This window comes from Sander lucioperca, chromosome 5 (genome assembly GCF_008315115.2).
Source record: "Sander lucioperca isolate FBNREF2018 chromosome 5, SLUC_FBN_1.2, whole genome shotgun sequence".
In the NCBI taxonomy this organism is placed as follows: domain Eukaryota; kingdom Metazoa; phylum Chordata; class Actinopteri; order Perciformes; family Percidae; genus Sander; species Sander lucioperca.
This window is the reverse complement of record NC_050177.1, coordinates 29,307,124-29,321,133: the sequence shown is the minus strand read 5'-3', so window position 1 is coordinate 29,321,133 and position 14,010 is coordinate 29,307,124. Positions and strand designations below refer to the sequence as shown.

The 14,010-nt window shown below is 40.8% G+C and overlaps 3 protein-coding genes and 1 long non-coding RNA gene across 5 annotated transcripts in view; 3 read left to right on the top strand and 1 right to left on the bottom strand.

Moving 5' to 3' along the window:
• LOC118495137 overlaps positions 1-14,010 on the bottom strand; it is a 470,232-nt gene that overhangs the window by 229,482 nt on the left and 226,740 nt on the right. The window lies entirely within an intron of this gene.
• The window catches only part of LOC116034886 (NLR family CARD domain-containing protein 3-like), a 972,843-nt gene that overhangs the window by 737,336 nt on the left and 221,497 nt on the right, over positions 1-14,010 (top strand). The window lies entirely within an intron of this gene.
• LOC116042541 (zinc finger protein 239-like) overlaps positions 1-14,010 on the top strand; it is a 139,659-nt gene that overhangs the window by 35,049 nt on the left and 90,600 nt on the right. The window lies entirely within an intron of this gene.
• Positions 4,868-14,010, top strand: part of LOC116039723 (protein NLRC3-like) — a 76,186-nt gene continuing 67,043 nt past the window's right edge. The window contains exons 1-6 of the mRNA XM_036001610.1: positions 4,868-4,964; positions 5,951-6,059; positions 6,285-6,392; positions 6,942-7,052; positions 7,556-7,634; positions 8,651-8,879. Of these exons, the coding sequence (XP_035857503.1) occupies positions 5,968-6,059; positions 6,285-6,392; positions 6,942-7,052; positions 7,556-7,634; positions 8,651-8,879 (619 nt within the window). The 5' untranslated portion in view covers positions 4,868-4,964; positions 5,951-5,967. The remainder of the gene's footprint in view (positions 4,965-5,950; positions 6,060-6,284; positions 6,393-6,941; positions 7,053-7,555; positions 7,635-8,650; positions 8,880-14,010) is intronic.

Sequence of the window (14,010 nt, the reverse complement as noted above, 5' to 3'; positions counted from 1 at the left end):
GAAGCCATACGCTCACATCTCTACCTCTCTCATCCAAAAGTGAGGGAGCGGTACCACGGCGTGTGGTGAATGTCAGAGCTGACATTAGCAATGATGTAAACATGCTAATAAATCAGTAAATGCACGGGCAATTAGGTTATATCCCCACAGCTGTGGTGTTGAAATAAAATCCAGTTCTTTTTGTCTGAGACTGAGACAACACTATGTAAAAATGCTCTGAATTTAATTCTCTTTCTAAGATACTGGAATCATATAGTGTTTCTACTGTAGTTCTCTGCAGCCTCTCAGTCAGATATGCTGTTAAAGACAGTTACATGCTGCTTTACATGGACTTTAATGGATGGAATGTGCAAATAAAAATCAGGATGTTAAAATAGAAAATGAAAAACAAACAAAAAACCAGGAACAAAAGAGGAAAAAACTAACTATGAATACCATCTGAGCTGTAAACTGTAAATCAATGCTGCTCAGTGTTGTATTTACTTTAATATCTCAAATGGTAAAGTCATGTCACAATCTGTGTAACTCTTGTAGCTGCTGCAGAGATTTCAAATTAAACCCCCCCCCCCTCTAATCTGACCCACAGGAGAGTTCTCCGTCCTCATATCTAAACCAGAGAAGGTAACGGTCGCTGTTTTAAAGACGTGGTTAACGTTGTGAAGAGGTTCCAGTCTGGTTAGGGTTAGACACCAAAACTACTGAGTTAAGATGATAAAAAGATGGAGGTTTGGGTTCTAATCAGACGTGACTTCTCTTCCTGAAGGTTACCATGGTGACGCAGAATGTGACGTAGCTCCGTTTGTTCCCTAAAGATAAAAACTCTCTGCTTCCTTTTCTTTTCAAACAGGACATGAACCGCGGTCTCCTGGGAGGAAGTCTCCTTACCAGGACATTTACTTCATTTCCTTCTAGTTCAAGTTCAGCAGAATATAACAGGTTCCACTTGTAGCTTGGTCTGCTCTACTGGTGTCCGTCTCCATCCTTCTCATGGTTTTAGTTCCAGTGAACACAAACTGGCGCTGTCCTTCCTGCCCAGCATTAAGTCTGTAACAATCGTTACATCATTGTTACAGGCTGAATTGTCTAGTTTAGTTAATTTTTTTGAATACTCGCGGTTTCTTTGTTTAACTGCAATTCATTGCTAACATTAGCTAAGGTCTTAAAGCATATGACTGTTAATTGTTGATTTTGTTTAGATATGCCACATTTTAATTATATAAGTGATTATTGGTTGGAGTATATATTTTTATTATTATTCCAATTGTTAGTTGTTGGCGCTTGACCCTAAACACGTTCATAGCAACAAGAATGACAAGGTGGGATACAGTTAAAACAAATGTTTTCTGATAATAAAGAGGCCTAGTTTACTCCATAGACTGTGTATTTGTGTTATTACATTAATTGGGTCACATGACAGTGATTGAACCAGAAGATGGATCCTGGGATTCACTTAAAACTTAACTTAAATACATTTTAATATTTGACTGAAAGAGACAATTATATTGTTACTCGCAATTATTTATGAGACAATTAATTGTCCAAGAAAATCTGGAAATATTACAGCTCGACCCATCATTCACTGCAGTAGTTCCTGGGGCGCTTTTCTTTTGCTGCATTTTTTTTTTTTTAACTTAGTAGCAGATGTGATATAAAATGTAGCAAAGTACAACACTTCAAACTAAATATATTTAAGTAAAAGTACAGAAAAGCACATAGAAGTACACAAAAAACTACTTGAAGAACAGTAACATGAGTAAATGTATTTGGTAACTTTCCACCTCTGGTTGATTGTGAAGTTGTGACGAGGTAGTGATGGGTCATGGAATCAACTCGTCTTTCTCAAGTTTATAAAGACAGAATCATGTTTAAATAAGAATCTGATAGATTTTGCTGGCTCGCCAACTATTTTGATTTGCTTGTAAACTCCCGAGGCTACATTAACGGAGGGGGCAGTCGTGGTTCTGAGCGCTGTTGAACATCATCGTCCCCCTGACCTCTGCCTCCTCCTCCTATCGTCTCCACCTGTCCTCCATTCTTGTGGTCGCACTAATGAAGCAGAAATGGCTCTTAGAGAAAAACAGACTCATCAGCGTTTATTAATGCGAGCTGCAGCTCAGCCAGATGTCGTCCTCTTCTCCCAAAACATCCGTCATTGATCCTTTATATTTTTATGCTCATTTATAAATGTATGTTTAATAGGGCTGCAATTAATCACATTTTGACTGTGATTTTGGCTCCTAATGATCACAAAAAAATGTTATCAAGAAAAACGATTATTTTGCATATAATGTTTTGCAAGTAAACTCATGGACACTTATTTTGTGTTTATTATTTAATAGTATTTAAACATTTTAATAGTTATTTATTTTAAGTGGAATTGTAAAGTTCAACAGGGAAATAATTAGGGGAGATTTCACAGTTTTCCCGGTTTTACTTTTTCACTGTTGTTTTGGGCTCAATAAATGCAACATCTTTCCAAAAGTCAATAAGTTAACATGTTACAGTATTTTTTTTATTGCTAAATGACACTGATCACAACTGAAGCCACATGTGCTAAACTCTAACTCCAGTCTGAACTACCAACAGTCACCTGAACTCAACAGTTCACATCTCCTGAAGAACTCTTCAACAACACAACTCTTCACACACGTCTCAGAACAGGCTCAGAGCAGAGAAACACTCAGAACAATCCTCACTGAGATAACACACACTGAGACACACACACTCACTGTCACTCAGAACACACTGAGACACACACACTGAGATAACACACACTGGCCCAATCCCAAAGTCTGGATTCACAGACTCACGGACTTCGGTGCGCATTCTCGCGAAATTCATAAGGGCATAGGGTTGTCCTAATGTCGAATTTCAAAGGACATTACAAAGGTAAACAACGGCTCGACACACGACCAGGGAACACAGACCAGCCTGTTGTCCAGCTTGTAAAACAAGAGTTTGAAAAAATGTGGAATCAGGCAGCCGTCTCCTGGGCCTCGGCCGTGTGGAAAGCAACAAACTTAAAATGAAAAATCCCAAACCTGGCAAGTGTCAGCAACATCTTTGTTATTAAACGTCGCCAAGGTAACATGTGATCTCGCAAAGTGCTGTCCCAATCCCATGTATACCTATCTGAGCTCATGTGGCCTCACACACTCACTCATCAGCACCTGAGATCAATTAAGTCTGGGAGTCTTTAGTCCTTAGTCCTCAGGGCTCACTTTGGGAGAACACACTGAGACACACACACACACACACACTGAGATAACACACGCTGTCACTCAGAACACACTGAGAGTGTTGGGATTTGTTATGTGGGGGGGCTCTCCTTAGGGGGGCTCGGGGGTATGCCCCCCCGTGAAAAACATTTGAAAAATAAACCATTAAACGGCACTTTCTGGAGAGTTTTGTGCAAAGAAATGGAGAAATCGAGTCTTACATGATATGTGCAAAACTGCAAGGTTAAGAGTCTATACTTTGCATTATTGTAGTATCAACAGGTATTAGGGCATTTAGCATTTACATTACTGATAATCAGTCATCACTTGATAACACATTGTATTGCCTTGTTATAATATAAAAAGTGACCCATACAACGTGCCAAACATAATGAGCCACATGAAGAGACAGTGCAGCACATGACAGTAGCAACAGCTGAGAAGATTTGGGTCTGTGGTGATCAGGTCCACCACAAACTTCCTTCTCCCATTCTCTCTCTTTACTACCACACACACACACACACGCACACACACACACACACACACACACACACACACACACACACACACACACACACACACACGGCACTGAGTGGGGCTCTCCGATGCTCAGAGGCGAGCCGTGGCCGGCTCGGAGCCCTGCCGCTGGAGGAGATGTGACAGTGAGGACCGGTTCAACGTCTTGGTCAGCGACATGAACTCGTAGCGGCCGTTGGAGCTTCCGAGCACCGGGCTTCCACCGCTGAGAACGGGGTTTTTAGCTTTAGGAGAAGGCATTTTATCTGTTAATCCTACCGACGTAGACACTAGGCGTTATGTAGTTGACCTGTAGTGGTGAATTGTCTGCAGTGCTGCACAGGTTGTTGCCGTGTTCTGATTGTTCTCATCTCAGCTCCGCCGAGACAAAATAGACATGCCGTTTCAAAAATCTTTCATTTATTGTCAGAAATATCATGTTTTCAAAAGTATTACTTTCATCAAATTTTATGTGACATATTTAGACTTAGACACATCCGGACAAACGAGCAGGCTTATGTGCCGGGGCTGAGCCCCAGAGAGCTCCGGCCCAATTTAACCACTGTATTTATAGCTATATATAATTTCCTAAACGGCATGCATATATATATATACTTTGTCTGTAGTAATTTCCATAATTACTGTAAATGTTACAAACTAAAGGTACGTAATAGTCCAGAAGTTTTTTTTTTATCAACACATTAGATGTCTTCTCTTGCCATGAACCTACATCATCTAGAAATACTAATGACTGTGGTGTTCCCATCACTATCACCTCCATTACTTTGTGAAAAACAGTAAGTGTGCAGTTTTACTATAGTAAAGGAAGTGTTTTTCACATTTTCAGAGCTGTATATGTAACCTCAGACATCTTACCTGGACATCTCTGCTCTGTTACCTGTTGACTGTTTCTCTCAAACAGTACAATGTACAACTGTTTCATTCTTATTTGGTGTTTCTTTATTTCCAGAAAAGGCTTTATGATCTTTCTCTATATACCGTATATACAGTAGGTGTTCACTAACAAGTCTAAAACTAGAAATCATTGCAATCAGCAGTTGTTCAACTGTAAATAATCCTGAATTCAATAATTGTATCCCATTTCTCTCCCCCCCATCCCCTCCCTTCCTTCCTCTCTCTCTGGTCTACTCCCTGCTTTGTGTCGCAGCAGTTTTTTACTTTGACTTTGTCTTGTTGTGACGCAGATGTTTCCTCCACATTAAACATTTGGTAAGTATCACTTTTCAACTGATTTTTAATCTTTCATTAAACTGTAAAATGTGTTTTGAGAAGAGTTTAGTGTGGTTAGAGTTAACTGTAACAGTTATCAACTCGTAATCCTAACAGCCCCCATGTTCAGGATCACCAGCTGCTCTAACAACAGGAGCTAACCAATGCTAACCATGCTAACCATAATGGAGCTGTTTCCAAATCAATGTTTGAGAAATCAAATGTAGCTCTGCTGACAAAGTGAGACAGGACTGGAGGTGATCTGTTAGTGTGAGGACGGAAAATGACTTATGTGAAACTTTATTTCAGATAAGACATTACAGAAACTCCCTTATTATTTATATTTGGAGCACACAACTCATGAAAGACTATGACTAAGTCTAATGTTTATTCTGTAATGCAGTGAAAGTACCAATACACACTGTCAAAGCCTACTGCATTAGTACAAGTTAAAGTTCTACTTTGAAGATATTAGGCCTACTGAGTTAAAAGTACAAACGTAATATCAGATACATGTATTTAGTCTATCAAAGTAAAAGTACACAAGTATTATCAGCTAAAGTCATTAGTTCCACTTCCCCTCAGCCCTAGATATTATGTAACAGCCTTATTTCTTTTCTTTTTTTTTACAGTCATGAGCAGCAGAGAGTTGATGTTTCTGATCTTTAGCTCATTAGATGGTCAGTTAGCTCCATCTAGTGGACAGATAGTAGAACTCCATCATCTGATGTGTGACAGCTTAAATCATCAGTGAAAAATGAAGGATGTGTCAGAACTTTTCAGACTACTTAGATCCACATCATGCATTGTATTCAAACCACAGCCATCTCCCAACTACTGAGACAGACTTGGTTTGTGTGTGCCTGAAGGAAAGAGCAGCTGATTCACTGTTTTCTACAGTATTAGTGACATGTTAGAGAGGAATGAGAGACTTAGGTGTGCTGTGATGAAAAGGTTGTTATAGTGACAGAGGTCATCTCTCCCAGCAGGTGAGGACTCTGCTATGAGTCAGTGTGAGGACAGAGAGGAGGGAGCCCCTCCCTCTAAAAAGCCCACTCTGTGTGGGGACCATGACAGCCAGACCAAAGCTCAGAGGTGAGATGATGATGATGGACTCTTCTCCATGTTAGAGCTCAGCACTCACATCACTCCGCCATCATGATTCACACTGAATATACAGTATATTTATATAATATTAACTATATACTTTATTAGTCAGAAAAGAGCCAACAACTGATTATCAACTGAGATGAGACGGCATTTTTCATCAGATTACATTTTGGTGAACAGTTACTGATCCACTGTCTTTGTTTGTATCAGGATGCAGCAGCAGAAACCAGGACTTGAACCCAGCTGTGTGTCCATGAAGAGTGACTGGTCTATGGGTTGTCCTATTAAATTTAAAGATGGACAAGCTGCTGATGAAAGGTAATAATTTAAAAGTGAACTTTGTTATTATCTGAGTCTCTTAGAGCTTCATAGTCGAGGCTCAGCGATGCCACATAATGTGGGTTTGATCTGATACCCAGTGATACCAGGACCAGAACCACCAGCCAGCTCTGAACTACCAAACACCTTTCTTACAACGACTGAAAGTCCATCTGTTTTCAGGAACATGAAGAGTTGATTCATTGACACAACAAAAAAATTAAAAGATCATAATTAATCTTTGGGTTTATCAAGTCCAGGTGAAATCACAAGTCATTAATTTTTTTATTTTGTGAAGTTGAGTCTAAAGTCATCAGACTCATGTTGAGTCAAAGTGACGTGAGCTTCTGCTTCAGAGTGCAGCACTAAGAAAAGTTCACATGTTCACAACATGATCTACTCTGAGACAGATCCATTTATAGTATTCATCCTGACACTCAATTCTCAAAATAAGACATATATCATTATTGATATAATAATAAAACAGGGCAAATTAATTAATATAACTAGTTAAAACTATTATTTTCATCATAAACTACTTTTCATTAGTCTACTGCAAAGACGTGAACCAGGACCTGAACCCAGCTGTGTGTCCATGAAGAGTGACTGGTCTATGGATCGTCCTATTAACTTTAAAGATGGACAAGCTGCTGATGGAAGGTAAGAATTTGAAAATTAACTTTGTTATTATCTAACTCTCAGTGCTTCATATTGGAGGTGGACGATGTCACAAAATGTCCTTTTGATCTGCTGTATAGTGATACCAGGACCAGAACATCCAGCAAGATACTGATATTTTAATTAATAACAGCTAATTTACTGATGCACAGTTCTGTTCACAGTCCTGAGTTCTGAGGTTATCGCTGCACACCAGCAGTGGGTCATTCATTTACAAATCAGATTTTAAAAACTCACAGTGACCTTTTTGGGGCTACATAAAAAAATAACTGAAACCAGAAGTTATAATTGATTTTTGTACTTGTTGGCTGAGAAGGAAGAAGCTGTAAAGTTTTGAGTTTGATCATGAGTCCAATAAAATCTGATAGATGAGCAGCCGATGACATTCTGATTGAATACATACCTGATACCATATCAGAACATCTTTTGTAAGCTATGTGCAGATTTGAGTAATTGAATGTCAGTAAACTTGATGTTTTCTCCAGAGTTCAACAGGAGAGATCAGAGGGCCTCGATGGTCAGTCTGCCCAGCTGCATCAAACAGACCTGGACTCCATATTTATGGTGTGTACATGTACACAGGTTTCACTATTAACTACAGATTAAATGCTAAACTACCATTCAGATCCCAACAGTCTCCATGCTGCTCTGTTCAGACCAGCATACCTTCAGCCTGATGAATCATATGTTGTGTTCTTTATATAGGTGTGCGCTAGATTAAAACGTTACGATATTTCTAGTTGAGGTTAAAAGCTTTCTCGTGATACCAGTACAGAAGCGCAGAATTATGTTGGTACTACCGAGGACCAATTCACTTTAACTCAATCTGTGCCAAATTTCTGTACCTTAGAGCGTCTTTCACAGAGAGCGGGGCTTAGCTCGGACACACACACACATGCAGAGGTGTGGTGCAGACAGAGTGAGAGTTACGCTGCCTCTGCCGTTTGTTAAAGTCACAGTGAGACACGGCAATGCTGGTAAAGGGGACACAAGTGTGGTTACAGTTTCAAAACTTCATGCAGACAGCGTTTGCTGCAATATGATATAATAAAATATAATATAATATAATAGCGAGATCGGCGTGCAGTTAATGTTTAACTTCTGAGACAGGTGGAAGTTGGTGACTGACTGACAGGCACAAGACAAAAGCGTTCATATGCCCTTGTGACAGACTGACAGGCTGGAAGTTTTTCCTCGCCACTGTTACACTAAATGCTTGCTCTTGGGGGAATTATTGGAATTGGTGGGTCTTCTATCTGTAAAGTGTCTTGTGATAACTGTTGTTATGATTTGATACTATAAATCAAATTGAATTGAATTATTAGGTCTAAAGAGATTAGTTATACAGGAGAGAAGCCATTTGAGTTTGTGGCAAAACCTTTCACGGTGCTCATTTTTCATTTCGTGACTTTCGATTGAATAAAAGTCATATTTCATCATTTAGGTTTTCTTCAAAATAGCGTTAAAAGTGTCTCGTCTCATTCTCGTTAACCCAATCTCGTGTCTCATCTTGTGAACTGAGTGTCACGTCACACCCCTAGTTCTTTACATTAAATGTTCACTTTATCGTTCTGTTTCAGCTGCTGGAGGAGAACATTGTCACCTTTGTGAAGACCGAGCTGAAGAAGATCCAGAAGGTTCTGAATCCAGATTACCCAGAATTCTTAGAGAGTCAGAAGAAGGCTGAGGATGTGTTGGACGGTGAGGATGAAGAGCAGAGTAGGAGCAGCAGAGACGCATTTCTGAAGATTACACTGCACTTCCTGAGGAGAATGGAGCAGGAGGAGCTGGCTGACCGTCTGCAGAACAGTAAGTTGATTTAAGATTTAACATGATGGAAAGAGGAAATGTAGTCAAAATGGGAAAAACTATATATATACTATACTGCACACATCTGCATCAGATCCAAGGCTGTTTTTCTTAAAACTGATTCAGCCTTAAAGGTTTAGATTTTCTGATGTAATTTGTTGTTTGTTTATTCAGAAACTCGTGTTGCAGTATCCCGTCCCAAATTCAAGTCCAACCTGGAGAAGAAGTTCCAGTGTGTGTTTGAGGGGATTGCTAAAGCAGGAAACCCAACTGTTCTGAATAAGATGTTCACAGAGATCTACATCATGGAGGGAGGGACTGCAGAGGTCAATGAAGAACATGAGGTCAGACAGATTGAAATAGCATCCAGGAAACCAGACAGACCAGAAACAATAATCAGATATGAAGACATCTTTAAAACCCCACCTGGAAGAGATGAACCAATCAGAACAGTGATGACAAAGGGAGTGGCTGGCATCGGGAAAACCGTCTTAACACAGAAGTTCACTCTGGACTGGGCTGAAGGCAAAGCCAACCAGGACATCCAGTTCACATTTCCATTCACTTTCAGAGAGCTGAATGTGCTGAAAGAGAAAAGGTACAGCTTGGTGGAACTTGTTGATCACTTCTTCACTGACACCAAAGAAGCAGGAATCTGCTGGTTTGAAGAGTCCCAGGTTGTGTTCATCTTTGACGGTCTGGATGAGTGCCGACTTCCTCTGGACTTCCACAACACTGAGATCCTGACTGATGTTACAGAGTCCACCTCAGTGGGTGTGCTGCTGACGAACCTCATCAGGGGTAAACTGCTTCCCTCTGCTCGCTTCTGGATAACCACACGACCTGCAGCAGCCAATCAGATCCCTCCTGAGTTTGTTGACATGGTAACAGAGATCAGAGGGTTCACTGACCCACAGAAGGAGGAGTACTTCAAGAAGAGATTCACAGATGAGGATCAGGCCAGCCAAATCTACTCCTACATTAGGAAATCTCGAAGTCTCCACATCATGTGCCACATCCCAGTCTTCTGCTGGATCACTGCTACAGTTCTGGAGAAGGTGTTGAAGACCAGAGGGGGAGGAGAGCTGCCCAAGACCCTGACTGAGATGTACATCCACTTCCTGGTGGTTCAGTCCAAACTGAAGAACGTCAAATATCATGGAAAATCTGAGATAGATCAACACTGGAGTACAGAGACCAGGAAGATGATTAAGTCTCTGGGAAAACTGGCTTTTGAGCAGCTGCAGAAAGGCAACCTGATCTTCTATGAATCAGACCTGACAGAGTGTGGCATCGATATCAGAGAAGCCTCAGTGTACTCAGGAGTGTTCACACAGATCTTTAAAGAGGAGCGTGGACTGTACCAGGACAAGGTGTTCTGCTTCGTCCATCTGAGTGTTCAGGAGTTCCTGGCTGCTCTTCATGTCCATCTGACATACATCAACTCTGGAGTCAACCTGCTGGCAGAAGAACAATCAACATCCCAGAAGACTGAAGCCAGAGAAGATGGATCTTCACAGTTCTTCCAGAGTGCTGTGGACAAGGCCTTAGAGAGTCCAAATGGACACCTGGACTTGTTCCTCCGCTTCCTCCTGGGTCTTTCACTAGACACCAATCAGACTCTCCTACGAGCTCTGATGACACAGACAGTAAGTAGCTCACAGACCAATCAGAAAACAGTCGAGTACATCAAGATGAAGATCAGTGAGGATCTGTCTGCAGAGAGAAGCATCAATCTGTTCCACTGTCTGAATGAACTGAATGATCATTCTCTGGTGGAGGGCATCCAACAGTCCCTGAGTTCAGGAAGTCTCTCCACAGATAAACTGTCTCCTGCTCAGTGGTCAGCTTTGGTCTTCATCTTACTTTCATCAGAAAAAGATCTGGACGTGTTTGACCTGAAGAAATACTCTGCTTCAGAGGAGGCTCTTCTGAGGCTGCTGCCAGTGGTTAAATCCTCCAACAAAGCTCTGTACGTGCACATAACTATCAAGATTAAATTAAGTTTTTATTTAGAGTAAACAAAATTTTGTAATAGTTTTTATTTTTTTATTGCTGATTTCTCTTCAGGTTAAGTGGTTGTAACCTGTCAGAGAGAAGCTGTGAAGCTTTGTCTTCAGTTCTCAGCTCCCAGTCCTCTAGTCTGAGAGAGCTGGATCTGAGTAACAACGACCTGCAGGATTCAGGAGTGAAGCTGATGTCTCCTGGACTGAAGAGTCCACACTGCAGACTGGAAACTCTCAGGTTGGTGTTCAGTTAGGATCTAAGTAACAATTTTCAACAACAACAATTCTTGTGTTTTTTGTAACCAACCTTGAGTGCCTGGATATGTTTTTTATGACTTTTTTGGTCATAACTCTTCCTCCTCTCCATGAACTCAATTCCCTTCCATGAGCACCGGTGGTTTAAAGGATACCACCACATGCTTCTTAAGTAAATCCTTAGTTGGGGACAATAGTGAACAAATGTGAATGTCTAATATGACGTGTGTGTGTTTGTGTGTGTGCACGCGCGCATGCATGTGTGTGTGTGTGTGTGTGTGTGTGTGTGTGTTTAGTCTCTCAGGCTGTCTGATCTCAGAGGAAGGCTGTACTTCTCTGGCCTCAGCTCTGAGCTTCAACCCCTCCCATCTGAAAGAGCTGGACCTGAGCTACAATCATCCAGGAGACTCAGGAGTGAAGCTGCTGTCAGATGGACTTAAGGATACAAACTGGAGACTGGACACTCTCAGGTATGGACGGACAGACATGTACTAAGGGACTCTGGTTCATCTTTAATGGAGGCTCTGAGTAAAGGTGTATATGATTTTTATTGAAGGTCAGAGGTCTGGAACGATTCAATTGGCATTAACAAAATAAGATTTAATCAACTCACTTATCACTTTAAACGTACATTCAAATGAAGTACTTTCTTTTCCTAGTCAACTTTTGTTCCGATATAGGTAGCTGAAATTTGGTACCAGTACCCAACGGTACCTTTTTTCGGTAGCTTACTTTCTCTCTAACAAAATAATTAATTTAATTTGGAAAAATAAGCCAAACATATTTAGCTTGTCTCAGAGTAAGTGTAACCACAGTGTGACAGCTTTAGCAGCATTGTCCTGACTGTGACTTGAACAAGCTGTAGTGAGAGCTGTAGAGTCGACCTAGTCACACTCTGTCTCTTTGAAAACTGTATTTCTCACTATGATTAGAGCCGGCCCTCCCTATACACAAACTAAGTGGCTGCTTAGGGCCCCGCGGCCACTAGGAGGCCCCCAAACTTTGGTCTGACCATAGATCCAGACCGTGACATAGCTAACATTACCTGATTCTGACTGACATGGCAACATGACATGAATGTTGGTAATGAAATGTTCGGTGTTGCTGATAGAGTGACAAGCAAGGATCATGATATTTGCTTGAATCTAAAAGTGGCAAAAATGGTGACCTACATACAACGAAACCCGCTGTCCTCCGCTGCCGCTGCCTTGGATTTGACCGGCAAATACAACAAAGGTCCTCAGATGTACAGGGCCGGCCCTGACTATGATGGTTAAATTATGCAATTATCCACAGCCCTGGAGTATGAAGTTGATTGTGTCTTTGTTTCTTCCTGCAGGGTGGACTACGGTGGACCACACATGCTGAGACCTGGTCTGAGGAAGTGTGAGTGTGTTTTAAGTTTGCTCTAAGAGAACTCAGCTGTCTTTCACTAGTTTAACCCCTTCCTGGCACTAGAAGTTTTATATTAGATGAGGTTATTTACTATTTCAATGTTTTACTGAGCAGGATGCTGATTGCTTCAGTTCAGTTTATTTTATGAAAGGGGACAGTGCAAATTAATAAAACACATGATTTCCCATGGGTTAAAAAAGCCAGAATTATTTATTATAATTATTATTTTTCATCTGTAGTCCCCTGCCCTCGATGTTAAAAAAGGCTTTTTAAAATGCAAAGAAACAAAATACAACAAAACAAAGCACAACGCAGAACTTAACATAAGACAAGACACAACACAGAAGCAGAAAAATATACAACAAAGCAAAGCAACAGAGTATAAGAGTGCTTAGCAATTGATAGTCGATTGGCTAAATCTCCCTTTACCAGTGGATGTTATTGTATAGACATTAGGGTTGCACGTTATTGACAAAATATGATACCGGTACTGGATAAGCGGACGAAGATGGATGGATGGGACATTGTGAAAACGCAACAAAATAGATTCATAAAAAATTAAAAAAGGTTTTCTTACAACACAAGGTTTATTTCAACTGATGGTCACATTGGAGTGGTCCAACATGAATAAATAAATAAGGACCATGTCTACAGAACAGGACATGTTCTACTGGTTGGACAGTATAAAATAAATAAGGACCATGTCTACAGAATAGGACATGTTCTACTGGTTGGACAGTATAAAATAAATAAGGACCATGTCTACAGAACAGGACATGTTCTACTGGTTGGACAGTATGAAATATATAAGAATGTCTACAGCGTGGTGGCCCGATGGTTAGCACTGTGGCCTCACAGCAAGAAGGTTCTGGGTTCGAATCCAGGTCGTTCCGGTCTTTTCTGTGTGGAGTTTGCATGTTCTCCCCATGTTTGCTCCGGTTTCTTCCACCATCAAAAACATGTACTAGGTTCTCCAGTCAGTGCCCTTGATCACTCAGGCTCAGATCTGGAGTTGGTCCCCGGGCGCTGTGATTGGCTGCCCACTGCTCCCTTGAGGGATGGGTTAAACGTACAATATGTAACTTTCTGCCGCTAGGGGTCTCTCAACCAAAACAATGGATGGTAAACACAGACGTTTGATGACGTTGGGAAGTTGCGTGGAATAATGGGAATTTTTATTGGTAAACGCTATTGTTGATTAAAATTAAAATGCATCTGTTCACGGAACACGTAACTAGATGGTGAAAGGTTATATGACGCCACTGACGGGCGACTAAATGAAACATGCCGTGTCTGAAAATAAAATAACAGATTTCTCTGGGTTTGCCATTTGATGGAAACATTTGGGATAGTGTAACTGCAGAACTCTAAACAATATATAACATAGGTATGGTCGTTTTTAGACATTTTAATGCAGGAAAGTTACATATTGTACCTTTAAATGCAGAGAATGAATTTCGCTACATGTATGTGTA